Source organism: Carassius auratus, chromosome 49 (assembly GCF_003368295.1).
Source record: "Carassius auratus strain Wakin chromosome 49, ASM336829v1, whole genome shotgun sequence".
Classification (NCBI taxonomy): Eukaryota; Metazoa; Chordata; class Actinopteri; order Cypriniformes; family Cyprinidae; genus Carassius; species Carassius auratus.
The window spans coordinates 12,823,836-12,850,404 of record NC_039291.1 but is presented as its reverse complement, the minus strand read 5'-3'; the positions used below and the strand labels follow the sequence as shown (position 1 = coordinate 12,850,404).

The window sequence follows — 26,569 nt, the reverse complement described above, 5'->3', positions numbered from 1 at the left end:
GTGAATTTGAGAGGATACATGATCTTGAGATCAGCTGGTTAAAAGTAAAAAAGTGACTCAAAAAAATTTACTGGAAAAAAAGTGTTACTTACAAATAATAACCATAACCATAGAAAAGCATGCACTGATACTGTTCACGCTCAAACAGTATGCCATCAAATTTTACTTAAAGTACAAAAAAAAAGGATGAAAATGACCACAAAATATTTATTTCGATTTATTTACAGGCAATAGTGCTTGAACCATGTAACCATGCAGCTACACTTCTAGAATATGTTGGAGATTGATAATTTCCTTCATGTTTATAATGGTGGAAAGAAGCTAATACTGATGCAGGAGAACTGCAGTTCTCCAAAAGTAAAAGTACAACTATAGAAGCAGACTACATCAGTCCAGTTTAAAATATAAAAATCAGCATATTACAGATAGGTGTGTTCATTTTAAGAACGTCTTGCATCCAGGCTACTGAAAAAAAAAAAAAAAACATAAATACCTACAATAAATGGTCTCTTTTTTATAGTCAATATTACTACACACAGAATGCATATACTTAGCATATATTTGTTAACATTTTTGTTGAAGATGAAAATAGATCAATCTTAGTAACAGATGTACAAAGCTGTAAAACACTGTACCAACAAGATGTACACCACTCAAAATACCTTAATTAAAACTGAGGACACACCTGGAACAAGTTACAATCAAAAAGTTTATTTATTGTGTATTTGAGTATTTAAACCTCACAGTAGCATTTACATGCCATAAAGCCACTAAATGTATGTGTATACAACATACTGTGCATAAAATATGTATGCATATAAGGTGAACATATACTACAAATATTTTTGATGCAAAGTGTTTTTAAACAGTCAATTATCCCCAAGCACTGCACATAATAACATTCTTAATGAATGGATCATAATCAAAATGCCCTAAAAGCATTACATTTCCCACTAGCTGTACTTCAGACATCAACAGATGCTTGCCAGTGGAAAATCTGGAGCTTATTACTGATACTGTATGTATGGTGTTGAGGTGTCAGGTTGTTCGTATCTCACATGTAGATCATTTATACAGCATGCTTATAAAAATGTCCTTGTGGTAACATACAATCATACCAAAATACATATTACATCTGGTATTAACAACCTATATTTACAAATTCTAAAAAACTGTATTATGTACAATATACATAAATATTATAAATATAGCCTCTGTTATACAAAAATAAATATTTGCTTTTTATTTATTACAGTTTCATCCATCTTTTGGATCTTGTGTCCCTTCTTCCTCAAGTAGTTTCATGTTCTGAGCTGTTCCCACTTTGTGTTGCTCAGCATCTTGGAGCAACCGGTCTGTGCCTGCATCAACTGTTGTTAACAGGGACAAGTCTGTGGGGAAAAACATATTGCATTCAGACTACGTTTACAAAATATAAAAATATTTGTTGCATTTCCAAAAGCAAAATTTGATTCAACTTGAGAGTTTGAAGAGTTATAGCTGTATGTAGCTGCAGATTGTTCCGTGCCACCTTCATTCATTTTGTCTCTTTTTGAAATTGCAGGTACTTTTGACATTGCCTTTATCGTAATACATGAAATAACTGAACGCACCGCTAGTGAGCTCCCCTTCTATGTGAACTGCTTCAGTAAGTGGCTGTATGGAGTCAGGACTCTGAGATGGCTGCGTAGGGTCCGATAAACTAAGGACCTGCCAGGGGGAATCATCAGGCACACAGCATCCCTCTTCAGGACAGCCAGGCACCCTAAGAAAAAGGAAGTTCAAATTATACTTGTGTTTTCCAGACAAACTTAAATGTATACCTCAGTGTAACAGTCACCATGAAACAATATTCACAACCCATTTTACTTCCTCAAATATTTAATTTTTGACAGGAATGAAAATGAGGCTATGGGGGGCCGAAGTACATCGAGTACACTGGATTGCAGTGTTGTTTAGCAATGTACAGTAGGATATTTTTATTTTATTCAAATCATTGTATGTATTGTATTTTAGTAAAAATAAAATGTATACAAACATAATATATGGGTAGGGTGACCATATGCGCCGTTCATACGGGACACGTCCGAGCCAGGATTTTATATAGCCTAAAATATCCAGGTTTTGGCTATTTGCACTGTGCAGGTTAATTGTTGTGTTACATTCATGAGAGCTATAAAGAGCAGAGCAAGACGGCTCCTTATGCTTTCGAATCGCTTTCATGTGTTTGTTCATCTGTTTGACTTGAAGCATTGTGGCGCACTTTGTTTTGTTTTTTGGATTTTGTTTTTTCGGAGTCAATCGAACGAACAAACACGTGCGCATATTTGCATCGCCTTGATCGTTCCCTTTAGATCTCACCTTCTCACACGCAGCCCCAAGATTGGTCGATTATGTACAATACCTACATTTTATTGGTCAAACTGCTCTGGATGTTTTAGGCAGTATTAAAATCCTGGCTGGGAAGTGTCCCATATAAACGGCGCATATGGCCATCCTATATATGGGGCACTTTAAAAGTGGGCGTTTCATAATAAAATGAAGCAGAATTAGAATTCATACCCGTTACAGCAATTGTGGATATGTGGTTGCGGATTGGGAAGTTTCTGAGGCAACAATGCATCGCACTCCAACTCAAAATCAGCATCGTCCTACAAGGGTTTAAAGAGTTATCAGTTATGCAATATCTTCACTCCCTGGCTTAAAACAGCACTTCACGATGCTTATTACTCTTACAACTATGTGCTGGACATCAAAAAACACAAAACTCATAAACTGAGTAATAAAAATTCCCCTGATCTTTTGACATATAAGAGATCATTGTACTATAAAAACAACCTATAAGTTTCAGAACTCAAAACTTTCTTGTTAGTCTAAAAAAAGCTTAAATTGAAGCCAATCTGTCAAAATGGCAGGCTGTGGAATGTTGCACTTTATGATGTAATAGTGTGGCTAAACACCCCCTCCACAGAAGATCAATGCCTTCTGCTACTGCCTGTTTAGCCCCGCCCACTTATGTGGGCTCGTAATGTAAATAATGAGAGATGCAAACGCAGGTCTACAAAGAAACCCAACAATAAAGATGACTCTGAAAACAACCAGATGCTGCGCAGTGTCAAGTTAAGGAAAATCTCCTCCTGATTCAAACATAAGGAAACATTTATTTGTATTGTTCCAGACCGCATCAGTAATAACTTGGTTCTTTGTTCAGTTCATTTTACCATGGATTCGTTTACAAACAAGGCAAAATTTTACGCAAGTTTCATTCAGAAACAATGAAACTAAAAGACGATGCTGTGGCAACTATTTTGGATCCGACAGTAATGTCGCAACAGACAAATGCGAGTACCTGTTTTTTATTCTATGTGCTCACTATTGCTTTGTCTGTTAAACAGAACGTTTGATATGTACTGAGTATTTTTAACCTTAATTTTTAACCTTAATCCCAACAGCGTCCATCTGTGCAGAATGTAGGCTGTCAAACATACACAACTGTTAGCCAATCATAACAGTGGGTGTTTACTTCCGAGTCAACAATCTTCCAAACCTATTCAAATGGAGCATTACCAAAAGGGGAGTCAAAACAGGACAGAAAATACCTATTACTACATTATAATGTCTTTTGATGTAGAAATCTTGATAACATTATAAGTAGACCTTAGAAAACCAAAGGCAGTTCATGACCCCTTTAAGCACCATTCAAAATGCCAAAATTACCTGGTGTCCAGGAAGGTGTTGTGTAGTATGTTTCCCATTGGGAATATATTCTGCTTTAGGAGCATAGATAGTGTGGGCAGGGGTCAGGTTGGGGTCTACAGGACAGGGTCGACCAAGAGCCAGTCCTTGCAGCGGTACCATGGTGTACTGGCATGGAGAAACTGTAGCTGCCAATGCTGGAAAGCGCATGTCTAAAGTTTGTTCTGAAATCAAATATATACCAAATTAATAGTTTATGAGAGTCCTACTATCTTATCTTTGGATTCTTAATGAATAACTGTTGTCATGTTTCTAAAATGGCACTTACTTTGTTTGGCCCAAACTCTGCACAGACAGATTGTGATGAAGGCCACAATGATGAAAACTAGTGCTCCAAGAACAACGCACACAATCCGGTAAGGCCGATCACCAGGCCGGGGAACAGGGTTTCCTGGATGGTCGGGCCTGGACGACGATGTCTCTGGAGGTATGGTCCTCTGGTGAGGGCGAGCTGTAAGTACACACAGATGTTCAGACTTAAGATCTGTGTGGTCAGAAGAAATTGGCTGCGGTGCTGTTCACAATGTGATTAAGAGGAGAAGGACACAAACCTTTAGTTTCCATGATGACGACATTTCCAAACTCACTCTCGCCTCCTCCGTTGAAACACTGCATCTTAATGTCATAAGCCGTCTCAGGCTGTAGGTCAGTGATGGAATGCCAATATCGGTCACCTAAAAAGAGCATCACACAATCACATTTCATATTTCTTTAATATATAGTTGAAAATGAAAGAATAACCGAAGTACATGACTCACCTTCCACTATGTCCTTTTTGTAGTCACTGTCATTGTCACTATCGGTGGGTCGGTAGAAGATGTAGAAGCCAAAAATGGGAGTGTTATTGACTGATGTGTACTGTAGAAAGATCAGAAATATTTATTTCAAGGTCTGACAATGTCACTGTGACAAGAAACAGCTTACATTTCTTAAATTTAACCATAACAAAGAAAATGCTTACCGTCCACTTCAGTATGATTGTGGTCTCATTGATGGCTTCATTATAGGTGATGTAGGGTCCATCGATGGGACGTCGGTTTGGTAGACCGCTGCCCACCACTGTGTAGGCTTTAGAGGGAGCGCTTGGTGAACTCGCTCCCAACACATTAACAGCCAAGACTCTGAACTTGTATGATGTTCCTGCAAATGCAATGGAAAGAAAAACATACCAAGTCACCTTCTAATGTGCCCAATGGCATTTCTATAACTTTATCTTGACTTGCCAGTTGCTTTTCCTAATTAGTTTGTCAATGGTTAATTTAAGAGTATTAATTTAGTTTTCTACATTTAAAAACATTTTTACACAAATTAAAAATGTCACATAAATATGCACATTTGCACATTTAAACATTGCAGTTTTTTTTTATTACTTTTTTTTTTACAATCTATTTATTTAAAATTTTGGAATTAATAAACATAAAATTGCTTCTTTCGTCATACATGACAATTATAGTTCACCATATATCGCTATCGGCCCCTGAAAACATTATATCAACTGCTCATCTTCATCATTTATGTGAAACTAACATAAATCTCACCTTTCTCCAGGTCTGCTATCTCGACTGACAGTCGAGAAGGAGGGATGTTGTTCACAGCCATTTTCCACTCTCCACTGCCTTTCCTCAGTTTCTTGTACTCCACATGGAACGACTGGATGGGGAATCCGCGGTTCCCACGAGGGATCCACGTCACATAGGCTGAGGTCTCTGTGGCCATGGAGACGGTGGGTCTGTCTGGAGCTTCTGGAGCTGGAAAGACAAAAAGAATAAAGAAAATGTCTATAAAACAACAAATACTTTCAGTGAGAGTGTGTATGCATGCACACTGTACATAAACACTAACACATAACACACTTACTGTAATCTCATCCTTCATTTATGATTGAAAGAAATCAAGAGAACAGTCATGTTAGCATAATTAATAAAACAAATAGTATTAATCAATTATTAGTATTAATATAGTATTAATTAATTACAATTAGGGACTGATAAAATGTAAATACAACAAATATTTTTACAATTTCAGCTGTATTTAATGTTTCTCAGTACTTTACTGCAGCAGTAAATAAATATTATACAATATATTATTATATCACAAGCTAAAGTAAACTCACGCAAGAGTCGAGGTGACACCGCTGGTGTTTTTGGAGGGCCTATGGGTCCCCCTCTTCGCCCTGGAGACCAAAATTAAAGAGACATTTAGATATATATTAAAGAAAAATTATTAAAGTGCAATTTTCTACACAACTCTGTGGAATACCTGATTCTGATTGTGAAACTGTGGCCATTTTTGGTGAAATGCTTTTATATAATTACCACTAAAGTGTATAATTGACTGATGTCCCAAAAAGCTGTCTCAGGCATGAAATAATTTAAATTTTAAATCAATATTTCTTGCTAATTTATTTCATTATTTGTTAAGTAGTCAAGTAATATGCAAGAAAATAAACACCTTTAAAGAAAATAAAAAGTTATGGTTAGAAGTTTTCAAGCGTGACTGCAGAAAGGTCATTTTGAACTTTGCATACATTTGCCTGTTCTAAAAGTCATCATCGCAGGCTGCCCAAGTCCAGCGCAGTTCTTAGCGGCCATCTCCACTTCATAGAGGCTAGCAGGCTGCAGTTTGGTCAGTGTAAGCTTGAGCTGGGAGCCTGAAATGGTGTTAGTGGTCCACTCTCCGGGAGATTCTCCAGCCTGTGAGACAGAAAAGTACAAACAATGAATCAGAGGAATGGAATCACATGACAAACAGACGAAATGAAGCAGATCCCACCGTAAGAATGAACTGAGCGGTGCTGTACCTTTCTGTACTTGACGACATACTCCAACACAGGAACTCCTCCATCATGACGGGGTTTCCAGGTGAGCTCATAGTAGTCGGCCTTTCCTGTTCGTGGCTGACTCAGGATGACTGGTGCTTCAGCTGGGGAGACTCTGACCTCAGAGCAGTCGAAAGGCAGCACTGCACTGGTGGCCATGGGCTTCAATGGTGGCTGTTCCCGCAACACCTTATCTGGGCTCAGAGGGCGAATCAGGGGCAGCTTGTCTGATCTTGAGGGCACTGAAACTGGAGACAGCATTGCAGAACAAAAAATTATAAATAAATAAATAAATCAATGTTTATTTTATAGGTGTATGTATTACTATATGGACAATAAATTTATATAAGTGGATTATTCATATCATTTAATAGAAATATTATTATCATTAATATGAATGTGTTATAATACTGGTTTAATTAATTTTTAGCATTGTCAAATCGATAAATTGCGATTAATCACACCACAATATTTACGAGTGTACTACTTTGAGTATTTATATATATATATATATATATATATATATATATATATATATATATGTATTCATGTATCGTTAATATTATATATAAATATTTATTACATATATTTCTTAAATATATACATGTATGTATTTATATAAATATTTATAAATATACACGGTACAGACACATTCAGTATACATTTTTATATTTGGATTCGATTAATCACAATTAATCGATTTGATTTTGACTCATTTATTTAAAAATACATCATAAAAAATAATACAAGTGATGAATACAACAACTACTACTACTACTGCTAATAATAAAAGTAGATAATAATAATACGATAAAAACTTAATGATTACACTATTGCATTTTATTTAGACATTTTATAATTTTTATTCACTAATTAAAATAGACAATATTAATAATAATAGTCATTATTTTTATCAGTAGTAGTAGCAGCAATAGTATAAATGAACAGAATCAACAAATTTTTATTTATTGTAATTTTTTAATGAAGTACCATACCTATTGGGCCAGTGAGGAGTCTTGTGGCTGCCTGTGAGCTGCCCACACCATTCTCCGCCAAGCACTGGTACATGCCATCGTCCTGCGGCCCGACACTAAGCACACGCAGCACCTGCGAGGACATCCGATGCCGTGGGGACGGGCTCAGAGGCTGAGCGTTGTGGAGCCACACCACAGTGGGTGTGGGCTTGCCCGTCACCTGACAGCTGAAACGCACCGTGTCGCCCCATGCAACGTCTTGCTTCTGCAGCTCAACACGCACCTGGGGAGGCTCTGAAAGACAAAAGAAGGGAATTTCAGACAGGTGTATGTCAAAACATCAGAATAAATGCTGAACAGTATAAATCAACATGCATTTTGTTGGTTTAACAGCACAAAGCATGAGTGCTGTTTGTGATGGCATGCTGCCGCAGAGGAGTCTGAGATAGACTGGCTTGTCTCACCCTCTTCCAAAACTTGATGGTTGGCTGCTAGTGAATCAGCTCGAGCTCATTAGAGCAACAGCAAGAGCGGCTTGATTAATCACAGCTGCCGTGAGACGATCCCACAAAAACAATCTCATCAATGTCTCAGAAACTCAATCCTACACACACTCACAAACATGCTCTTTCTGTTCAGTAAATGTACTGTGGGTTCATTTGGATGCTTATTATAAACTATTTTCTCTTTGCTTATTGCTCTTAAAGCAGCGTTAAATTACTGGAAGCTGAAATTGTGCCACTACACACATAAAATGTTCCACCACTGCTCTGGTTCCTGCTTTTTTTTTTTACCCCACTTTATATCAGTTAATGTATTGGTTATCACTCTGATTCCCCAACACAAAGAATTTATTAATCTAGTTTAATTTGTACAAATATGAAATATAGATTTGATTCACTATCATTCAAAAGATTAGGATCAGTAAGACCTTACAAAAAATTTATACTTGTCTTTAGCAAGGATGCATTACATTTAGCAAAAGCGACAGTAAAGACATTTATAATACAACAAATTTTTATATACAATGAACGCTATTCTTTAAAGAATCCTGAAAAAGTGTTTATTGAGTATCAAATCAGCACATTAGAATGATTCCTGAAGGATCATGTGACACTGAAGACTGGAGTAATGGCTGCTGAAAATTAAGTGTCAACAATAATTTACATTTTTAAATATTTGTATTACTATGATTATTTCTATTAACATAAAAAATTGTATTTTAAATTGCAATAATATTTCACAAAACTACTGTTTTTACTGAATTTCTAAAATAAAATAAAAAGATAAAATAAATGCTACTTTGGTGAGCAAGAGAATTTCTTAAAAACATTTTCAACATTGTATCTCAACTACTGAATGGCAGTGTATAAAAAAAACATTGTTACCTGCTAATTAATGTTTTTTTCATAATAAACTAGTAAATGTTGATAGATTATATATATATATATATATATATATATATATATATATATATATATATATATATATATATATATATATATATATATATATATATATAAAAATGCTAAAATATTGTATTGTCATCATACCTAATGCATTAATTAATAGTGCATTGCAAAGTGTAACAGATGAAACTCCTGCAGCCCCATTGTGTGAAACTCTAGCAATCATACTCACCAAACACCTGCACGTCGTACAGCACCCTGGCAGAACTCGCAACGCCGATGCCGTTATCAGCATGACACATGTAAGTCCCGGAGTCACTCTCGCTTACTGCATCAATCAACAAGTTGCTAAGCAAGAAGCGGGTGCTGTTATGATTTCGCAAGTCCAGACCATCTTTAGCCCATGTGACATGTGGAGTGGGAATGCCGCTAGCCACACACTCAAGCACAAGCCTCTGGCCTTTATTCACCATAATGGACCGAGACGCAGGTGGATAGATGATGCGTGCAGCCTCAGATGTTGAACCTAGACAGGAGAATACATTTCACTCAATTTTACTTCAACAAAAATTCCAAAAAGTGTGTGTGCGTTTTTTTTGGTATCCACTTACGCCGTATTCTAAGACGATCAGCAGAGATGGAGGTTTTTACTTCCTGGGTGACAGGATTGTAAGCAGCACATTTGTAAGGACCCTCATCATCCCGTGTAGCATTGGCTATCTGAAGGTTTCCTGATGGCATGATCAAGTAATTCCCTAGGACACAATCAGAGAACCAATGATTGGCATCTGTAGAACATGCTAGTATAAATAGATTTGTCAACAGAATCAGATTTAAGAATCGGGAACATTTCTTAAATCTAAGCAGTGATCTAAATATATGAACAGCAAGAGTAACTGCAACAAAGAGTCATCGCTTTGCTGCGTGGACAAGACTAGACAACACACAAAGACTTGATGACTCTCAACGAGATGAGAGCTGTCAAACACCCAAATACCAGAATCAACTAGTGTGAATTTCAGAAACGACAGAAATAACTGAATTCAAATTGTGTCAATTGTAACAGATCCGATAATGGCTCAGATAAAAAAAGAGTTTACATTTTAGCTGAATGTGAAGAGCAACAATATTATTAAAACAATAAAAATCTCAATAACATACTCTTAATGTTTGAAACTTTTTTTATTGATTAATTCTGACTACTATCTCACCCTTGGTGAGAACAACTGGCATTTGTTGAGCAAAATGGTGAATATGTTGAGCCAAAAAAACAAGTAAAACATACCTTTAGATGTCTCCAGCCACTCCTGTTTGACACTGTAGCGGACCTGAGCTTTCGGCTGACTCTCAGGCAGATGACACTCGATCACTGCTGTGTTCCCTTCATCCACCTCAATCTCCTGCTGGTCATCTGGCTCAAAATCCCGCAATTCTAAATGCAAATACACAAGAATGGTTCGTTTTTCAACCATCTAGCATATATACTACACCACGAAAAGCAATAGAAATCTCGAACATCCAAGTGTCGGTTTTGAGCATTTCTAAGTTGAAAGCCTCTTTGTATTCCATTCAGGAAACTGAGAAGCTTTAGGGTGCATATGCTTAGGACTTTTACTTGGATATCAAATGGGCAGACACCCAATAGCCCTGAAAAACAGAGACAGAAAGTCTAGCTTCCTTAAGCACAAGTCAGCCCAGGCTAAAATGAGGTCAAAGGCTAAAGGGCAGCCATCATCTGAAGTTTCAAGGGAGGAAAAGCAGTTTGGATTACAATAAAATGCAATAACTCGCTTAAGTGAGTCTGTGTGTCATTCTGTGAAGGGAAAATTTTCCAAAGGCAGACAGGGGAAATTGCACAGCGCTGTCCTGAAAAACCCCCGAACTTGATCAAATGTCTCCCCAACTGTTCATTAATCCGCTCACAAATCAAATCGTTTCATTGTTCTCCAGAGTTTAGTTATATTCCTTGGCGCCTGATACTTCTCAAAGTCATGTACGACAGAGCCGAAATATCTGTGAGGTAAAGTTAAAAAAAAGCTCTTCAAGAATTCCTGGAACCAGACATACAGTGATGGATGAGACGAGCTCTTAAATAATCAGCATTTGATAAACTTTTTGACACCAGCTGCATCTGTACTCTGAAAATGTGGAATGGCTTTTTGAAATAATTTCTTGGGAGCTGAGAATTCCAGGATATGAGGCTGAGAGCAGGGTGGAGAATGTTTTTTTGGGGGGAACGATCCATTTGCTAAATCAATCAGGGTCTTTTTACAGCCCAGTCCTGCCAGCATCCCCCACCGCCGCACACCTTTCCTAAATTCCTCAGTGTACACCTTTAACCCCTCCTCTGACTGACTCCCCCTTCACTTCCCCCTTCTCAAAACATTCCTTCCCCTCCTCAGGTGTGCAAGAGGGGAAAAAAGAGAGAGAAAAACTTAAATTAAATTAAATTAAATTAAATTAAATTAAAAACATTAAACATTTTAAATAACAATAAAAGTCATACATAATAATATTAAAAGTTTTCAGAAGTTTTTCAGAAGGTCACTTTAAATGTGCTGTATGTAGGATTGTCGCCGAGTGGTTGAACTAGGTATTGCAGTCCAAATTCAAAATATTGGAGAGGGTTTTTTTTCACCAGGCCCCTCCTCCTCAGACTTGAGAACACAGAAGGTTTCCAGATTGACAACACGAGTACACTTGACGATGGATGAAATTATATACGCTGTGTTTACGCCAACTGGCAACCTGGGGTGCCGAAATACAATTGGTTAAACTGGCAGTGGGCGGAGTCACACAGACCAAAACAGAGACCATTCCGGCCCAGAACACACATTTTCAAAGGAGAATATCTGACTGTAGTTTTTCAGATAAACTAGTATGTTAACCTAGCATGTTTCTTAAATATCTTCTAACATATTACGGTATTTTTATGCTTTAGTAAACTCAAAAATGTACATATGGCACCTTTAAACTGATCAAAAGTGACAGTAAAAACGTTTATAACACAAAAGTTACAAAATATCATTCTTTCAAATAAATGCTTGTGAGCACCAAATCAGCATATTACAAGAATTGTGAAGAATCCGTGACACTTAAGACTGGAGTAATGGAATAAAACATATTAAAATACAAAACACAATATTACAATATTTTTACAATATTACTATTTTCACTGTATGTTTGATTAAATAAACGCATAAAGTTTGCTAGTGTATAAATACCCAATTTCCATCTTTTCCACACACAAAGCCATCACATAACAACAAAAGACTTGGAACATACTGTAGCATGTGACTTGTATGGACAGCATTTAAATAGTTTTACAGTGAAAGAATCAATGAAAAAACAGAGGCAGACTACAAGCAAAAACTATGAAACAGATGTTTATATACTTCTAATATGTTTGTATGTGCATGTGAGGAGGTAAAGAGTGAATGTGTGATTTGTTTGCGTGCATACAGTACATTCTAAGTCTCCTGGAGGCCTGGAGAGCAGGGAAAGTGGGGAGCCATGCAGGATTTATAAAACAGATCAGATGCATTTCCAACTCCACTTGGCAATGCTTTCATACATGCTGCACGGTTACTTACCATTCATAATTTTTATGTCTGGGGCCGCAGAGCCTGTGTGTGTATGAGTGCTCATGTTTGTATGATGTTTAAAACTCATAAAGAGATGATGCAGTAACTATTGTGTGGAATGTCTCTGACGAGACTGCGCATAGCCCTAAAAGACGACAAAGAAAAAAGTTTGCCCAAGAGTTTATTGAGAATTAGTTACGGCATGTATTAAAAACATGTGTGAAGAGGTGTGTGTTTTGTGTGTAAGAGAGGGAAGAAAAGGGAGAGAGAGTGCCGAAGGAATGTTTTTGGCTGGAAGGACACGGGAGGCTCACTTGTCTGCGGAGGAATTTAAGAGGAGAGTTTGAAATAATGCTCAGGCAGGCAACGGCCTCCCCGGTGGGAGACGCTTCAGACAGGATTCCTACAGAGATGGATACCAGGGAGAGCCAAGCTCTTTCACAGAGCAAAAACAAATGGGCAGAGCTTTGAAATATGGAGACGTGAGACAACTTCAGGCTCGCGATCACACGCAGCGCTCTCCCCGAGGAACCATCCAACCCCTGGCTGAGTAAAGGAGGAGGTCTTTATTAAATTAGAGCGAGGGGCCGACGTGGGATCATCAGGGACGGGGGGCCCCAGCTAAGTGCTCACATCTGCCCGACCCTAGCTCTCAACTCCTTTTTCATAGTCCTTATCATTTACATCTCGCAAATGTACGCGAGTCAAAGTAAAATGAGGGAGGATGAAAGTCAAGGGGAAAAAAAACATTTGAGCTTTGAGAAGACTGAAATCCAATGCACCATTAAATGCCATGAGCAGAAATGCAGAGTTTGAGAGCGGGAAATCAAGAGGGTGGATGATGTAAAGCATGCTTGCTTTGTGGAGGTGAAGATGGTGTCAAGAATCTCATGTCGCGTCTGATCTTGACAGAAGATCCTGCCTCGACTAGTCCCGCCAAACCTACACTGCTCACACTATCACACAAACACGCATGAATGCACACAGAGTTCTTTAGAATCTCGAATGTGGCACATATTTACATATGGTTTATGAAAACAAAACTGTAAATAAACTGTGGGTTTTAGGATTTTGACATTTATTATGATGTAAAATAAGCAAGAGATTCATCATTTTTATAGGTCAAAAATTTAATAAAATGTGATCATGTGACACTCTTTTGTACAGACATCAGTTGTTCTCGCTTCCAGTGAAGCTCAAGATGCTCTTATAATGGATGGATCGTCTCAAATCATGCTGGAGAACATGATCATCAGGATTTACACACACTTGTGGCGATCATGCAGATGAGTGCTGCTGCCATTAAAGCAAAAGGGAGAAAAAGCAAATACTAAGACACTTAATTTTTTATTGCTCAAATTTTCACTCAAATTATTATGCTAAAAATATGATTGGTAATGAAAGCGCTGTAGTAAATGAGGAAATGAGTAGAGATTACACACTTTTGAACCCCAATGCATAATCATTTAAAAGTTTACATTTTTGAAAGTCTCGTTTTACTATAAAAATACAGTAAAAATAATTTTATTGTGAAAAATGACAAATTACCATAACCCCAAACTTTTGAATGGTAATATATGCAAAAACTCTAACAAAATTCACGTGCTGTTTCTTTTTCTGTCTTTCTTTTTTTGGTTCTGTCTCTGTATATGAAGAGACAAGCAGTGGAGGACATGGAGGAGGCCCTTCACTAATGGGGCCCATAGTTCACGCGTACACACATGCACAGGCATTACGCTGGGTCACATTACATGCCCCTTTCTGTACTCTAGCACTGACTTACTTGGGGCAAACACACACACACTAGAAGTACCACTCGGTCTGGCATACAACCACACACTGCAGAGCCTTTTGAATTCAGCACAGAAAATCTTCAAAGTTCTCAACACTGTGTGTAAATATGCATACAACCAATGTAAGTGACTGATGTTTGTAAAAGTGTGTGTGTACTCACTAGCTGCAGTAACGTTGGCCAGCACGCTAGCGCAGGACCCCATGCTGGTGGTGGCCACACACTGGTATCTGCCCACGGTGAGGTTTGTAAGGGAGGGGATGTAGAGCGAACCGGGCCACACCAGCACTCCCAGCTCCTCATCGCGTCCAGTTGGGAGCTCTCTGCCGTTCAAACGCCAGCTGATGTTGACATGGTTGGGCAGGGCGCTGCAGCGCAGGGTCACGCTGCCCCCCAGTTTCTGTACCACCGAGAGAGGCTCCTCTGTGAAGATAGGGACGTCATCTAGAAGAGAAATTGGGATGTAATAATGGTGAATAAATATATCAGTTATCCAAAATAAACGACTATAATAGGTGCTGGATCTGAACCCAGTATGTTCTAACACAAATGAAGCCAATTTTATGTTATGGTGGGAAAAGGTCTTGTAATGGACTGAGATGAACCAAGACGTCAGAAACCCACCTCTAACAGCTGCACTATCCTTCAGGCAGCACAGCAGCGCACCCAGGGCACACAGCACTCGAATCTTCCGCTTTCTTTCCCAGGGTATCCAATCCAATATCCCAGACATCTTCCATACACTACCCCTGTTAAAGGGAGCGAGAAAGAAATAGAGGTTATCAGTTGAAAACTTAGTTAGCGTGACTAGTTGCACATGTGGTGAGAATAGTAATGAACCAACACATACACCTCTCACAATCTGAATCAAACAATTGACAAAAACAAGAAGAGAGACAAGTCAGGGACATTATGCACTGCTCATTTTGAAGAACAATAGTAAGTTTTGTTTTTGTTGAAATTAGTACTTTGATCAGCAAGGACACATTCAACTGATGTGAAAATAAAGACATTTATAATGTTACAAAATATTTATATTTCAAATTAATTCTGACCTTTTGAACATTCTTTTCAAAGAACCCTGAAAAAGCAATCACCGTTTTCAATTATGATAATAATAATAAATGTTTCTTGAGCAACAAATCAGAATATTAGAACGATTCCTGAAGGATCGTGTTATACTGAAGCCTGACCAAGTAATGGCTGCTGATCTCAGGAATAAATTATATTTGAATATATTAAACAAACAAAAAAAAAAACATTTATTTTAAATTGTAATTATGAGTTTTTTTTTTGTTTTTTTTTTGATGAGCATTAATAACTCTTCAGAAACATTCAATCTTTTAATGACCCTACAACTAGCTTTAAATGGTGTTCTGCCGCTGCTACTTAAAAAAATCTTATCTTACAAGTTCACAGAACAAGTACTGAAGCACACATCTGCTTGAACCCACATTTGGTGGGTCGAACTGTTGAGACGGGTGCCCAGATAAGAAGAGGGGGAAATCTAAGCCCCGTACTCAGGTGTAACAGATACAGGCGGGTTCAGAAGAAAAAGACCTGCACACAAAGAACAATGGGGTGATATCATTTGTGTTTTCTGGAAATACTGAGTAGTGAAATGTGATCCCTACAAAAAAGCAAACCGAGGGAGAAAGAGTGAGCGGAGAGGGAGAAAAAGAGTAATGGTTAGTGTATTAACAGTTAATGCAGGAAAGGGAGCGTTTCTCTCCCTTGACTCTTACTGCCAAGTTTCCCGAATTCTTTCCTGTCAGGTTAAACTAACAACTTCCCGTCAGGAGGAGGAGGGTGGTCTATTGCTCCCAGACTGCAAATCTCTCTCTCTCTCTCACACACACACACACACACACAACTCTACTCCCATCAATTGTAAGTAATGATTAATGAAGCCTCACAGAAAGATTGAGAACTTAAACATGGGAGGGAACCACACGACACAATCTAGAAAAAAACTCTGAAAAAATAAATGAATTCTGCGTCTTGGGATCTGGAGCTGTTTTTCTGGAGCTGGTAGGTACATAGCCATTAGCTATTAGCCAAACTCTGCAGACGAAATAGAATGGGTGCCATTTACAGACTTTGGGGTTGACCCTAAACAAATGTTTTTCCATTTCCAACACCAGAAATAAACAAGTTATGCTGTCTGCATTGCGTTGCAGAGAGACGTTATTTAGTCTGACTGATTTGGAAATGTTGGACTCGTCATTTTAATTACCATATGTGTTAAAATGCTGATGGATTTTACGGTCCGCTACAACATTAGCACGTTTGTTTCTCGTCTCTGAAGTGGAACCAGCGTGACACTGATTCCAGGCACACCAGAAAACCTCACTGTGAAGCTAAGATCATACTGACCTGAGCAAACACCAATTTGACAAGCAGGCCAACAACTAGTTTCTACCACTTTAAGTAAACACTTATTAAGTCAAGTTATCTATGCTTAGTTAAAACTCTGTAAGTCATCAGCTTTAATCAGGTCCTCGATTGCTCTTTTTAATATTACTGCTAAAAAGAATGATTTACAACCACGTCTGATACCGATAACTAAGAACGACTAAGAACAGTAATTGTTTCCTGTTGGACTGGTCAAGGACAAAGTTCAGATTAGCAATGGCCCTGCAAATATTTTGACTAGCAAAATAAATAAAAATAAAATAAATGTATAAAAGTTCAATAGTATCGCAATAATAAAATACTTTGTTTTATCAATATATTTTTATATCTGTCAGAAAAAATTAAATATTTAATTAAAAAATAAATATTTTTCTTTGCGAATAATTTGATATTTTCAAACCCACTCAATTTGACCATTATGAACATTATTCTCACAACTGCCAAAAAAATCTCATCTCAATTTAGAAAGCTATATTACTTTACCATGACCACATATTTAAGAGCTGTTGTGTACCAGAGTATCGATCATTCAACCAATGAAACATTAAAAATGTCTTTCAACAAACTTACAGTGAACGTAAACTGCTGCAAAACATTGGTAGAACTCAATAATTATTTTTTCTTCTAGACTAGTTGAGAAAGTAGTTCAGATTTGTAATATGCCCTGCCAATATAGCTAAATAAATAAGTCAAAATAATTGTAGCAACATACATTTTTAATAATTGAGTTTTCTTAACAAATGATTTGTAAACCCATTTACCTTAATGACTATAAACATAATTCTCAGTTTTCAATAAAACCTCATATATGTTAGCCATCTAGATAACCTTACCTTGACCACCTATTTAAATAAACAGAATTCATAACAACAACCATCTTCAATATATCGCGAACTACTTAATGTTATTGCACAGAACTGATTTGATAAGGCAAATTACTCTATGCAATCCTTATTGATGAGCCAAATCAATCCAACTGTGAAATTAGACATCATGTTTGCATCAAATAAACCACTGCATATATATATATATATAAACCACTGCATATATATACTCAGACTATCAGGCTCGTTGGAGCCAACAAAGCTGTGCTATCAACAGGAACCGGACAGCTACCCTATAGGTTTGGAAAAGGCAGCAATGGCGTCTCCTTGGCTGTCAAGCCACCTGTCTCAGGCGTCAGAAGTTATCCCCTTGAACACATACATGCTTCATTTAGACACATATGCACAATCCAGCTCATGTCATCGCCTTTGAGACGGACACTTCACATTCATATCAAGTCGCAATTGTAATTGAAAATAATTTATAGCGCTGCCATTTTTTCCCTTCTCCACAAAAGATGCACAGACAGGGGGAGTCGAACAATACTGTAAGCGAAAAGCGTGCTGTGGTGTAAGTATGTGACCCCTTTAGAGAGCAGAGATCGCATTGATGGGAGCATCTGGATAAGGGCTATACAAAGGCATGTGCATTTAGACTCTGTTTATAAGAGAAAGGGAGAAAGAAAGAGAGACAAAAAGCATAATACTGAAGTGACTTCATAATGCCTCTTTGTCACTAAATGGAGTCCTTTCTTCTAGGGCCACTCTGGTCACTATTGTCCTCCAGCCTGTGTGAAATTCATTTTGACAACCCTACTAATTGGATAAAACCGCTCTCGGCTGCCCGTGGGCCTCCCTTGTACCGATCACATTCCATCTGCTTTCCGCAAAGAGGGAGAAGAAGAGTAACGAGGAAGTGAGGGGATGAGGTGGGGTTTAGCTTCTTCTGAATATTTATTACCCCTCTCCCTTCACCTTATTTATGTCCCTCAGACCCCCCCCGACCCATCCTTGATTCTCCAAACATCACAATACCCCCCTCCCCACACCTTAGATAAACACATGCGGTGTCAAGTGTGAGGAGTGCTGGGTTCAACTGCCAGTGCGGGCTCATGGCCCACAATGCCACAGCGCATATCTGCCATGCGGGAGGCCCGTTGCTCTGGGCGACGGTAACAGGCAGAACGCACCTTAATAGAGTGGAGAGTCATTGTAAAGCAGTGAGCCGGTGCACGGACAATAACCCTACGGCCCCCTATGAAAGGGGAGACGATTCTGAGAAGGGCCAGAGGAAGAGCTGATGGTGGCAGCTCAATGGATAAGTAAGGGCTGCAGTTTTTGGCTGGGGGGGAGCTGGATAGCCAAAAGTGGTTAGTGGATGTGAGGGTGGGAGTAGGAGGTAAGCTTTAGGGATCCAAATTAGAGAGTGGATGTCAACTAGCGATTGACCGAAGAGGGGGGAACTTGAGAAGGTGGATGGTTGAAGTTTGCTGGCCATTTGGCTGAAGGAGCCAAAAATGTAGAAAGTTCAGTTCAGAGGGAGAATTAAGTGAAATTATGGCTTCCTTACAGATTAACAAAACACTTTAATGTTCTATAAACAGAATATCTCAATGTTTATGCTCTGTAATGGCTGATAATATATTTGTCTGCAATCAGAGGAACCACCATTTCAACCAAACTTCCAATGATAAAAGTACAAAAGTTTTTTAGGTTTTTTTTTTTGGAATGAAGTCACTTATGCTCACCAAGGCTGTATTTAACTGATTTAAAAAAACTGTGAAATATCAATACAAATTAAAATAAGAGTTTTCTACTTTAATATATTTTAAAAAGTATTTTTTTCCATGATGTTGAAGCTGAAATTTCAGCTGCCAATACTCCAGTCTTCTTTAGTGCCTTATGATCTTTCAGAAAACATTATAATATGCTGATTTGGTGCTCAAGAAACATTTCCTATTATTACCAACGTCGAAAACAGTGCTGCTCCATATTTTCGCGGAAGCCGCAATCACCCTTTCCTGAGATTCTTTCTGTAACATTACAAATGTCTGAACTATCACCACTTCATATAAGTATTCATTTAAAAACTCACCCAAAGCAGATACAGTAAAAAAGCATGTTCCTCATAGTTTCTTTTTAGTAAATGAACAAAATCAGTTTTCATGTCTACGTGTTAATCTAAAAAATTCACAAAACAACTGAAATATTTAACTACATATGCAGTGTAAAATCTTCTGTGATCATTTCTGATTTATGATGTACGGTAAATAGATAAATGAGTTTTTAACTGATTTATTGAACCATTTGAACTGATTCACAAAAAAACAAATCAAACTTGAATCAATATCAACTAAAGTTTAAATCAGGGGCACAACTGAAGAATCATAAGACACAGAAGAATTGTGAAACTAATCTAACGACTTGGTCTTTAAGCCAAATAAAACGGGCAATAAAATAATTTTACTATTTAAAGTATTGCTTCAATGTACATCCCCAACACGCAGCCTAAACTCTGGGCACAGTTCACCTGCTGCCATAACCATGACTTTACCTTCAGGGCTCTTCACTATCATTTAATCCTCTGGAACGTTCTCATGGCTCTCAAAACAGATTAACAGGTGTTAGCAAAGCACAATCTTTTCCAATGCTGCCTAGACTCCCACAATTTCCCAAAAAACATTTGTTCAAACAGTCGTTCCCATGCCGGAAAATTAAACAACAAAAGCACCACTAACAAGGCCAATACCCCTGTCATCACCATACCCTTTAGTGTATTAATGAGCAGCATCCACCCCTGCCCAAAAAATACAATAATGAGACCCACGAGCAAAAGATTGAGCCAAGTACAGGGGCTCTGATCAATTAAGCAGCCCCATATTTGCATAATTCATATAACAAGGCAGCATTAACTAGCACAGGCTAATTATTGAGTTTGGGCATTTTGAGCAGGATGGTCACATGACTGCATACCTCCGTTTGGCCATCCGATGGGAACTGTCAGTTAGGATTAGACTGACTCTGTTTTTGTGCTGCTCTCCACCAAGGCAAGTATTATAAGAGGTTCAGTTCACCCAAAATCCATTACAAAACTGCCTTGGTGATGCTTATTAGGAAAATATTGTCATTCAGTAAATGGGTTCAATTAGCTTAGATCACTTATCATCTTAGAAACAGAAAAAGAGCCAAGGAATATGAATATGAATATATGAATATATATATATATATATATATATATATATATATATATATATATATATATACACACACATTTTTTTTTGTAAGTAATATTAGAAGTTTGTGGATTTTTTGTTGTTGTCTTTTTTTCTTTAGCAAGTGGTCATAGGCATTTGCATTCTCACACGGACCCATATACTGCTCTAATTTAAAGAAATAATCAATTTCAGAGCCGAACAAAACACTTTTCAAATCATGACAAATAAAAACACTTCACAATGGAAGACAAATGTTTCGAGCTCTCAAACACATGCAGCCATTGTGACGTTCATTACAAAATAAAGAAAAGATATTTATACTGAACACATTTTCTTGTAAAACCACACAGAGCTTATAGCTGTGCAGATGAGTGGAGAGAGGGAAGGATGGAGGGGCCCCTGCCACTCTGCCAGCTTTTCCATCATCGTGAATGGAACCAATTATAAATCTAAAGCAATTTCTCCACATTATTCAACAGGAACTCATTGAGCTTAGACTGCCTGTGTGCTCGCCAGCATAGACTGGAAAAACTTCAGGAAGGGTAAGGAAATTTAAATATATAATAAAAATAAAACATAATAAAACTGTTTATATTGCACTCATGCAGTAATGCTCTGTTGCCTGAATAAATGGCTGTAAACAGCACTGATACAAGCAAAACAAAACAGCAAAAAAATTAGGACATTAAAGCTGAAAAGTGTCTAAAAAGTATGTTTTTTAAAACAGGTTTAGTATAGTTAAAGCCAAATGACTGGGTCTTTCAGAGCCAAAGGTCTGGTTTTGGCAGGGGAAGCCCTTGTCAACTGTAAACACCTGCAACATCCATGACCATGACCTCACAGTTTGCAGACACATCAAAAGCAACACCAACCACATAATAAACAAACCCTAAACTGCAAAACAATACAGTAGCCTTTGGCTTTTAAAAATGCCATGGTGTCCAAAAGCCACAAAGATGAAGAAAACTTCCTACCTATTTCAAAACAAAACTGCTGTGCCGAAGGACAGGTGTTTACAAAATCATATACACCACCGTTTAAAAGTATGGGGTGAGTACGATTTTTGTTTTCAAACGAAATGAATACTTTTATTCAGCAATGACACATTAAATAGATCAAAAGTGACGGAAGAGACATTTAATGTAAATGCTATTTATTTACTTTTTATTCAAAAAGTCCTCCCATAAAAGAATAAATAAATAAATATTAACTAGCACAGCTGTTTTCAACATTGATAATAATAGGAAATGTTTCTTGAGCACCAAATCAGCATGTCAGAATGATTTCTGAAGGATCATGTGACACTGCAGACTAGAGTAATGATGCTGAAAATTCAGCTTTGCATCACAGGAATAAATTATACCTTAAAATAGTTTTAAAAAGAAAACAGATATTTAAAAATTGTAATACTATTTCAATTATACTAATACTGCTTTCAGTTTATTTTTGAAAAATTAAAAATACTAATAATAAATGCAGCCTTTCGTGAGTATTAGAGACTTTAAAAATATTAAAAATCATATAGATCCCAAAATTTTGAACAGTAGTGTATATATATATTGCAAACCAAAAATCATGAAGCATAAAGTATACAGCTTTTTTAAAAACACCCTTATGTTTGAGAGAGAAAAAACTTCAACAAGTGATAATAATGCAAATATTTGTGTAAATTTTACTTGTAAAATTCCAATGATCAGAAAATGAAAGTGGCATATAATCTATCCTGGATAAACCATGAACACAGCAATGGAGTGTGTGTGTGTGTGTGTGTGTGTGTGTGTGTGTGTGTGTGTGTGTGTGTGTGTGTGTGTGTGTGCGGGAACACTTCAGAGCATGTGTGTGACCGACGACCGACGTGAGCTATAGGTCTCTAAAGACGAGTTATCGAGAGAGTGTGAATGGTCTTGTGGAGAACGTCTCCATTAGTCTGTGCTTGTCAAACGATCCTTAATCTTTGTACAAATATCAGCTTTACACATACTGGGGTGTTTGTCTGCAAACAGTCGCTGCTTACTTACCAGGGTCTGGAATTTATCAATGATCTCACCGCCTTGCAACAGACACATTGACACAAACAGCAACGTGCTGCTCTGTTTGTGTGTTTCCTTGATGTCAGAGACAACTCGGGTCAAACACACGCATGACATAATACAGGGTTCACAACGACTGGGGAAGTGAAGGTTATACATAAAAAAGTATTTCACAGGTTTTAGAGTAAAAGTAAATGGACGCCATTCTCTTAAAGGAATAGATCATTCAAAAATACCCTCTCAGGCCATCCAAGATGAGCTTGTCTCTTCATCAGAACAGATTTTGAGAAATTTTGCATTACATCACTAGATCAACAATGGATCCTGTGCAGTGAATGGGTGCCGTTAGAATGAAAGTCCAAACAGCTGATAAAAACATCACAATAACCTACCACAAGTAATTCTCACAACTCCAGTCCACTGAGTAATGTCTTACGAAGCTAAAAGCTGTATGTTTGTAATAAATAAATCATTACGTTTTTAGTAACCATTGCTTGCAATTTAGTTCTCTGCCCATATTATTGATATCTCCAATAAAAAAAATTAAAAAAATTGAATCAGAAGAGAAATATGCACAGATTGAGCACAAGTCCAAAACAGTTTTAAACAAATATGTAGGTGGATCTTGATGTGAGAGTACAAGAAATGAAGCATTTTTATTTATTATGGACTCATATTTTGCTCATTAAAAGCCTTAATGTTTCTTACAAACTTGAGGTTTTTCACTTCACAAGTCTTTAATTGATGGACTGGAGCCGTGTGGATTACTTAAGGATTATTGTGATGTTTTATCAGCTGTTTGGACTCTCATTCTGACGGCACCCATTCACTGCAGAGGATCCACTGGTGATCAAGTGATGTAATGCTAAATTTCTCTGAAATCTGTTCCAAAAAAGTTACAAACTCATCCTGGATGGGCTCAAGGTGAGTCAATTTTCTGAAAAATTTAATTTTGGGGTGAACTATTCCAAGAGGAACCACACAGGAAAAGTGAGAATCTCAACCAGGCACCTGGGTGTCCAGGTGTTATTGTGGGCCTAATGATATGGAGAAAGCAATGAAAATAAATTACCTCAGCCAGGTGAGGCCCCAACAGCGACTTTATACTTGAGATGATTCACTGCGGGCAAAAAATTGCCTCTTGTCAGCTGACATACCGTTGAGCTTTGGATAATTCAGAGCGCATTTGGAAATAGCAGACTGACACACCGTGCATTCCACTATGAGGAGATAATCCTGATTGGAGAGCATCTTGAAACCCGCACACACACACCCACAAACCCGCAGATTGTTGCCTCCAGGCTATTATGACTGCATGAACATACCTGCTGAAACAGACAAGAAACCATCCTAGAGGAGTTTTTTTTATTATTATTATGCAGCCTTCTTCTGCAAATTAACAGAAAAGTTACACCCTTTAAGAAAACAATAAACTGGTCCAAAAACCTCTGCGGCAACAAAAAACCTCTCCGTCCACAAGACTAATCAGCTCTCACTTGGTCACACACACTAGAAATGAGTTCATAATGCTGATGCCTACAGCCTTGTTGCCAATTTATCTATGAAAACAAGACCGTTTAAAGACATATGTCACATCCCTGATATCTCTTCCATGCTGATGCAGATGGGCCTCTCTGGCTCAGCTATGGGATACCTGTTACACTGAAATAAATGCGGAGCAGTGAGGACATGTCATCTGAAATCTGTGCATCCATCTATGCATAGCTAATAGCCTTTCCCAGCATTATAACCAAATAAGGTCAGAGCACTATGAAAGCCAACAAGATAATCAGACTGGAATCAATTATGGAACAACTTTGATCCACCCGACCACCAATCATCTTGAGCACAAACCGGCTACCACAGTTTTTCCTCAAATTGAATTCTTGGCATCTGAGCAGAGCGATCTGGTTCTTAAAAATCTATCAACTAGTTTAAAAACAAACGCAAGGTCAGCCAGCATTCCTCTTAGTTGGCCTGTTTTCTTTCTTTTTCATGAACAATGCAGCACCTGGGTGCTAACATTTTGGGGGCCCAGATAAGCTTCATTACCAGCTTTGTAACAGTATTGTCCTGTTGTAACTCTAAAACAACCATGCGGGATTGTATAAGCATTTACATCCAAATGAAATGTCAGAAATCAAATCTTTAGTAGTTCATCGGTTAGGTTTGGATTTGTCTCCACATGTACAGCGAGGCTTTCTGAGCAAAAAACATCTTACAGATCAACAGTAACATTTTCATGAACTATATTGATATTTTTTATAATAATAATAATAATATTAATAATTAAATCATTAGACAACAGCAATAAAAAAATATGCATTATGAAGATTTTTTTAATTATTATTATTTCCAATATATTTACTGATTGCAATTTATTTATTATCCATTATATTATGCTGCTTTGCGATAAACAGTTAGCTATGTCTAACAGACAAAATAATAACCGATTAAGAAGAAAATGTGTGAATATCTATAAAAATCTCTATTTAGGCCCAGTGAAGTGAACCTAGATAACCTAAAAAGTTTACAAATATTGTTATATAAGTGCTACAACACTGCTTTGTAATTGTTTACAAACAAAACAGTATAAAGATATTTTGGGCACAATTTCCTAATGACCAACAATTTGACCAATTTGTTTCCTCAACATAAAATTAATTGTTCTGAATACTAATAATAATTTTAAAAAAAATCATAAGTGAGAATGTTAATAGAATGACAAAATATAAAAACGTACATGATTTCTTTAAATGTAAAATTCTGTCGCGCACAGTAATGTCAACTACTATAGCTAAATGAGGCCTGTGAAACTATGCAAAAATGTTCAGGTAACAGTTATACTTCTTAGAGATGATCTTACACTTCATAAAACATTTATTGACACTCTGAAAATGAGTCATTAATACAAACAGCTCATAAATCTTATAAATACAGAAGTATTTTAATTCTGCCTATGATTAGCATTAGAGGGACATATTAACATCACAGCTGCAGCCAAAGTGAATTTAGCTCTCTTTTATTGTAATACCGTCATAAATACGACTACTAACTCGTTTTTAAAGTAGAAAACAACAAACGTAACTTCGGAGAGTCGGGAATTTATTACATGAATATGATAAGAGGACGTAGAAACTATGTTACATAGCTAACGTTACGTTAGTTAGCTAACACCCGCAAAAAAAAAGAATAAAAAGGCATCTTTCTTTGATTAACAACACGCGATAATTCATATATGTGAGTGTTCGCAAAAGTGCAAAATGTATGAAATATGAAAAGTGAAGGAAACTTGACTAAGCTGTTGGAAAAGTATGGTGGGGTTCCTAAAAACAAGAGATGTTTTGGGGGGAGGAGAGAGACTTACCAAAAACGTGCAGTAGTTTGGAGTTGAATCCACTAGTTTTTCGTTGGTCGACTTTTTCCAGCAATGTTTCTCGCTATTTAATCCAAGAAAACGGCAATTCCTCTCCTTCTTTTCCCCGCAAACCGCTACTGCTTCAGTAATTTACTGTTGCAGCAGCACCGACATTTTTTTCGGCTCCCCAAGTTCTTGCATTGAAAGGACGTTTTTGGATGACTGAGTCCTGGAACAATTCTCCCTTTTGGAGGAACTTCTCGGGTCCTCCCACTTCCCAAGAAGGAGGAGGGATCTGAACAATAAAGATTCCTTCCCAAATCTCAGCGTAATTCACGCTTGTCTCTTATGGAGTTTAAAGCTTGAGTGGAACGGTCGTGACGAGAACTTTACG

At 37.5% G+C, this 26,569-nt stretch overlaps 1 protein-coding gene across 1 annotated transcript; it reads right to left on the bottom strand.

Moving 5' to 3' along the window:
* Nucleotides 1-204: 204 nt before the first annotated feature.
* On the bottom strand, nucleotides 205-26,569 carry LOC113066277 (brother of CDO-like). Its single transcript, XM_026238133.1, has 19 exons — nucleotides 26,185-26,569; nucleotides 14,958-15,082; nucleotides 14,496-14,777; nucleotides 10,243-10,389; nucleotides 9,569-9,712; nucleotides 9,190-9,483; nucleotides 7,570-7,842; nucleotides 6,557-6,822; nucleotides 6,284-6,449; nucleotides 5,870-5,929; nucleotides 5,295-5,504; nucleotides 4,718-4,896; nucleotides 4,515-4,614; nucleotides 4,308-4,430; nucleotides 4,025-4,207; nucleotides 3,718-3,920; nucleotides 2,563-2,651; nucleotides 1,614-1,765; nucleotides 205-1,391 (listed from the first exon to the last, which is right to left on the bottom strand). Exons 2-19 carry the CDS (start codon nucleotides 15,064-15,066, stop codon nucleotides 1,258-1,260), a joined length of 3,114 nt encoding a protein of 1,037 aa, XP_026093918.1. The 5' UTR covers nucleotides 15,067-15,082; nucleotides 26,185-26,569; the 3' UTR covers nucleotides 205-1,257.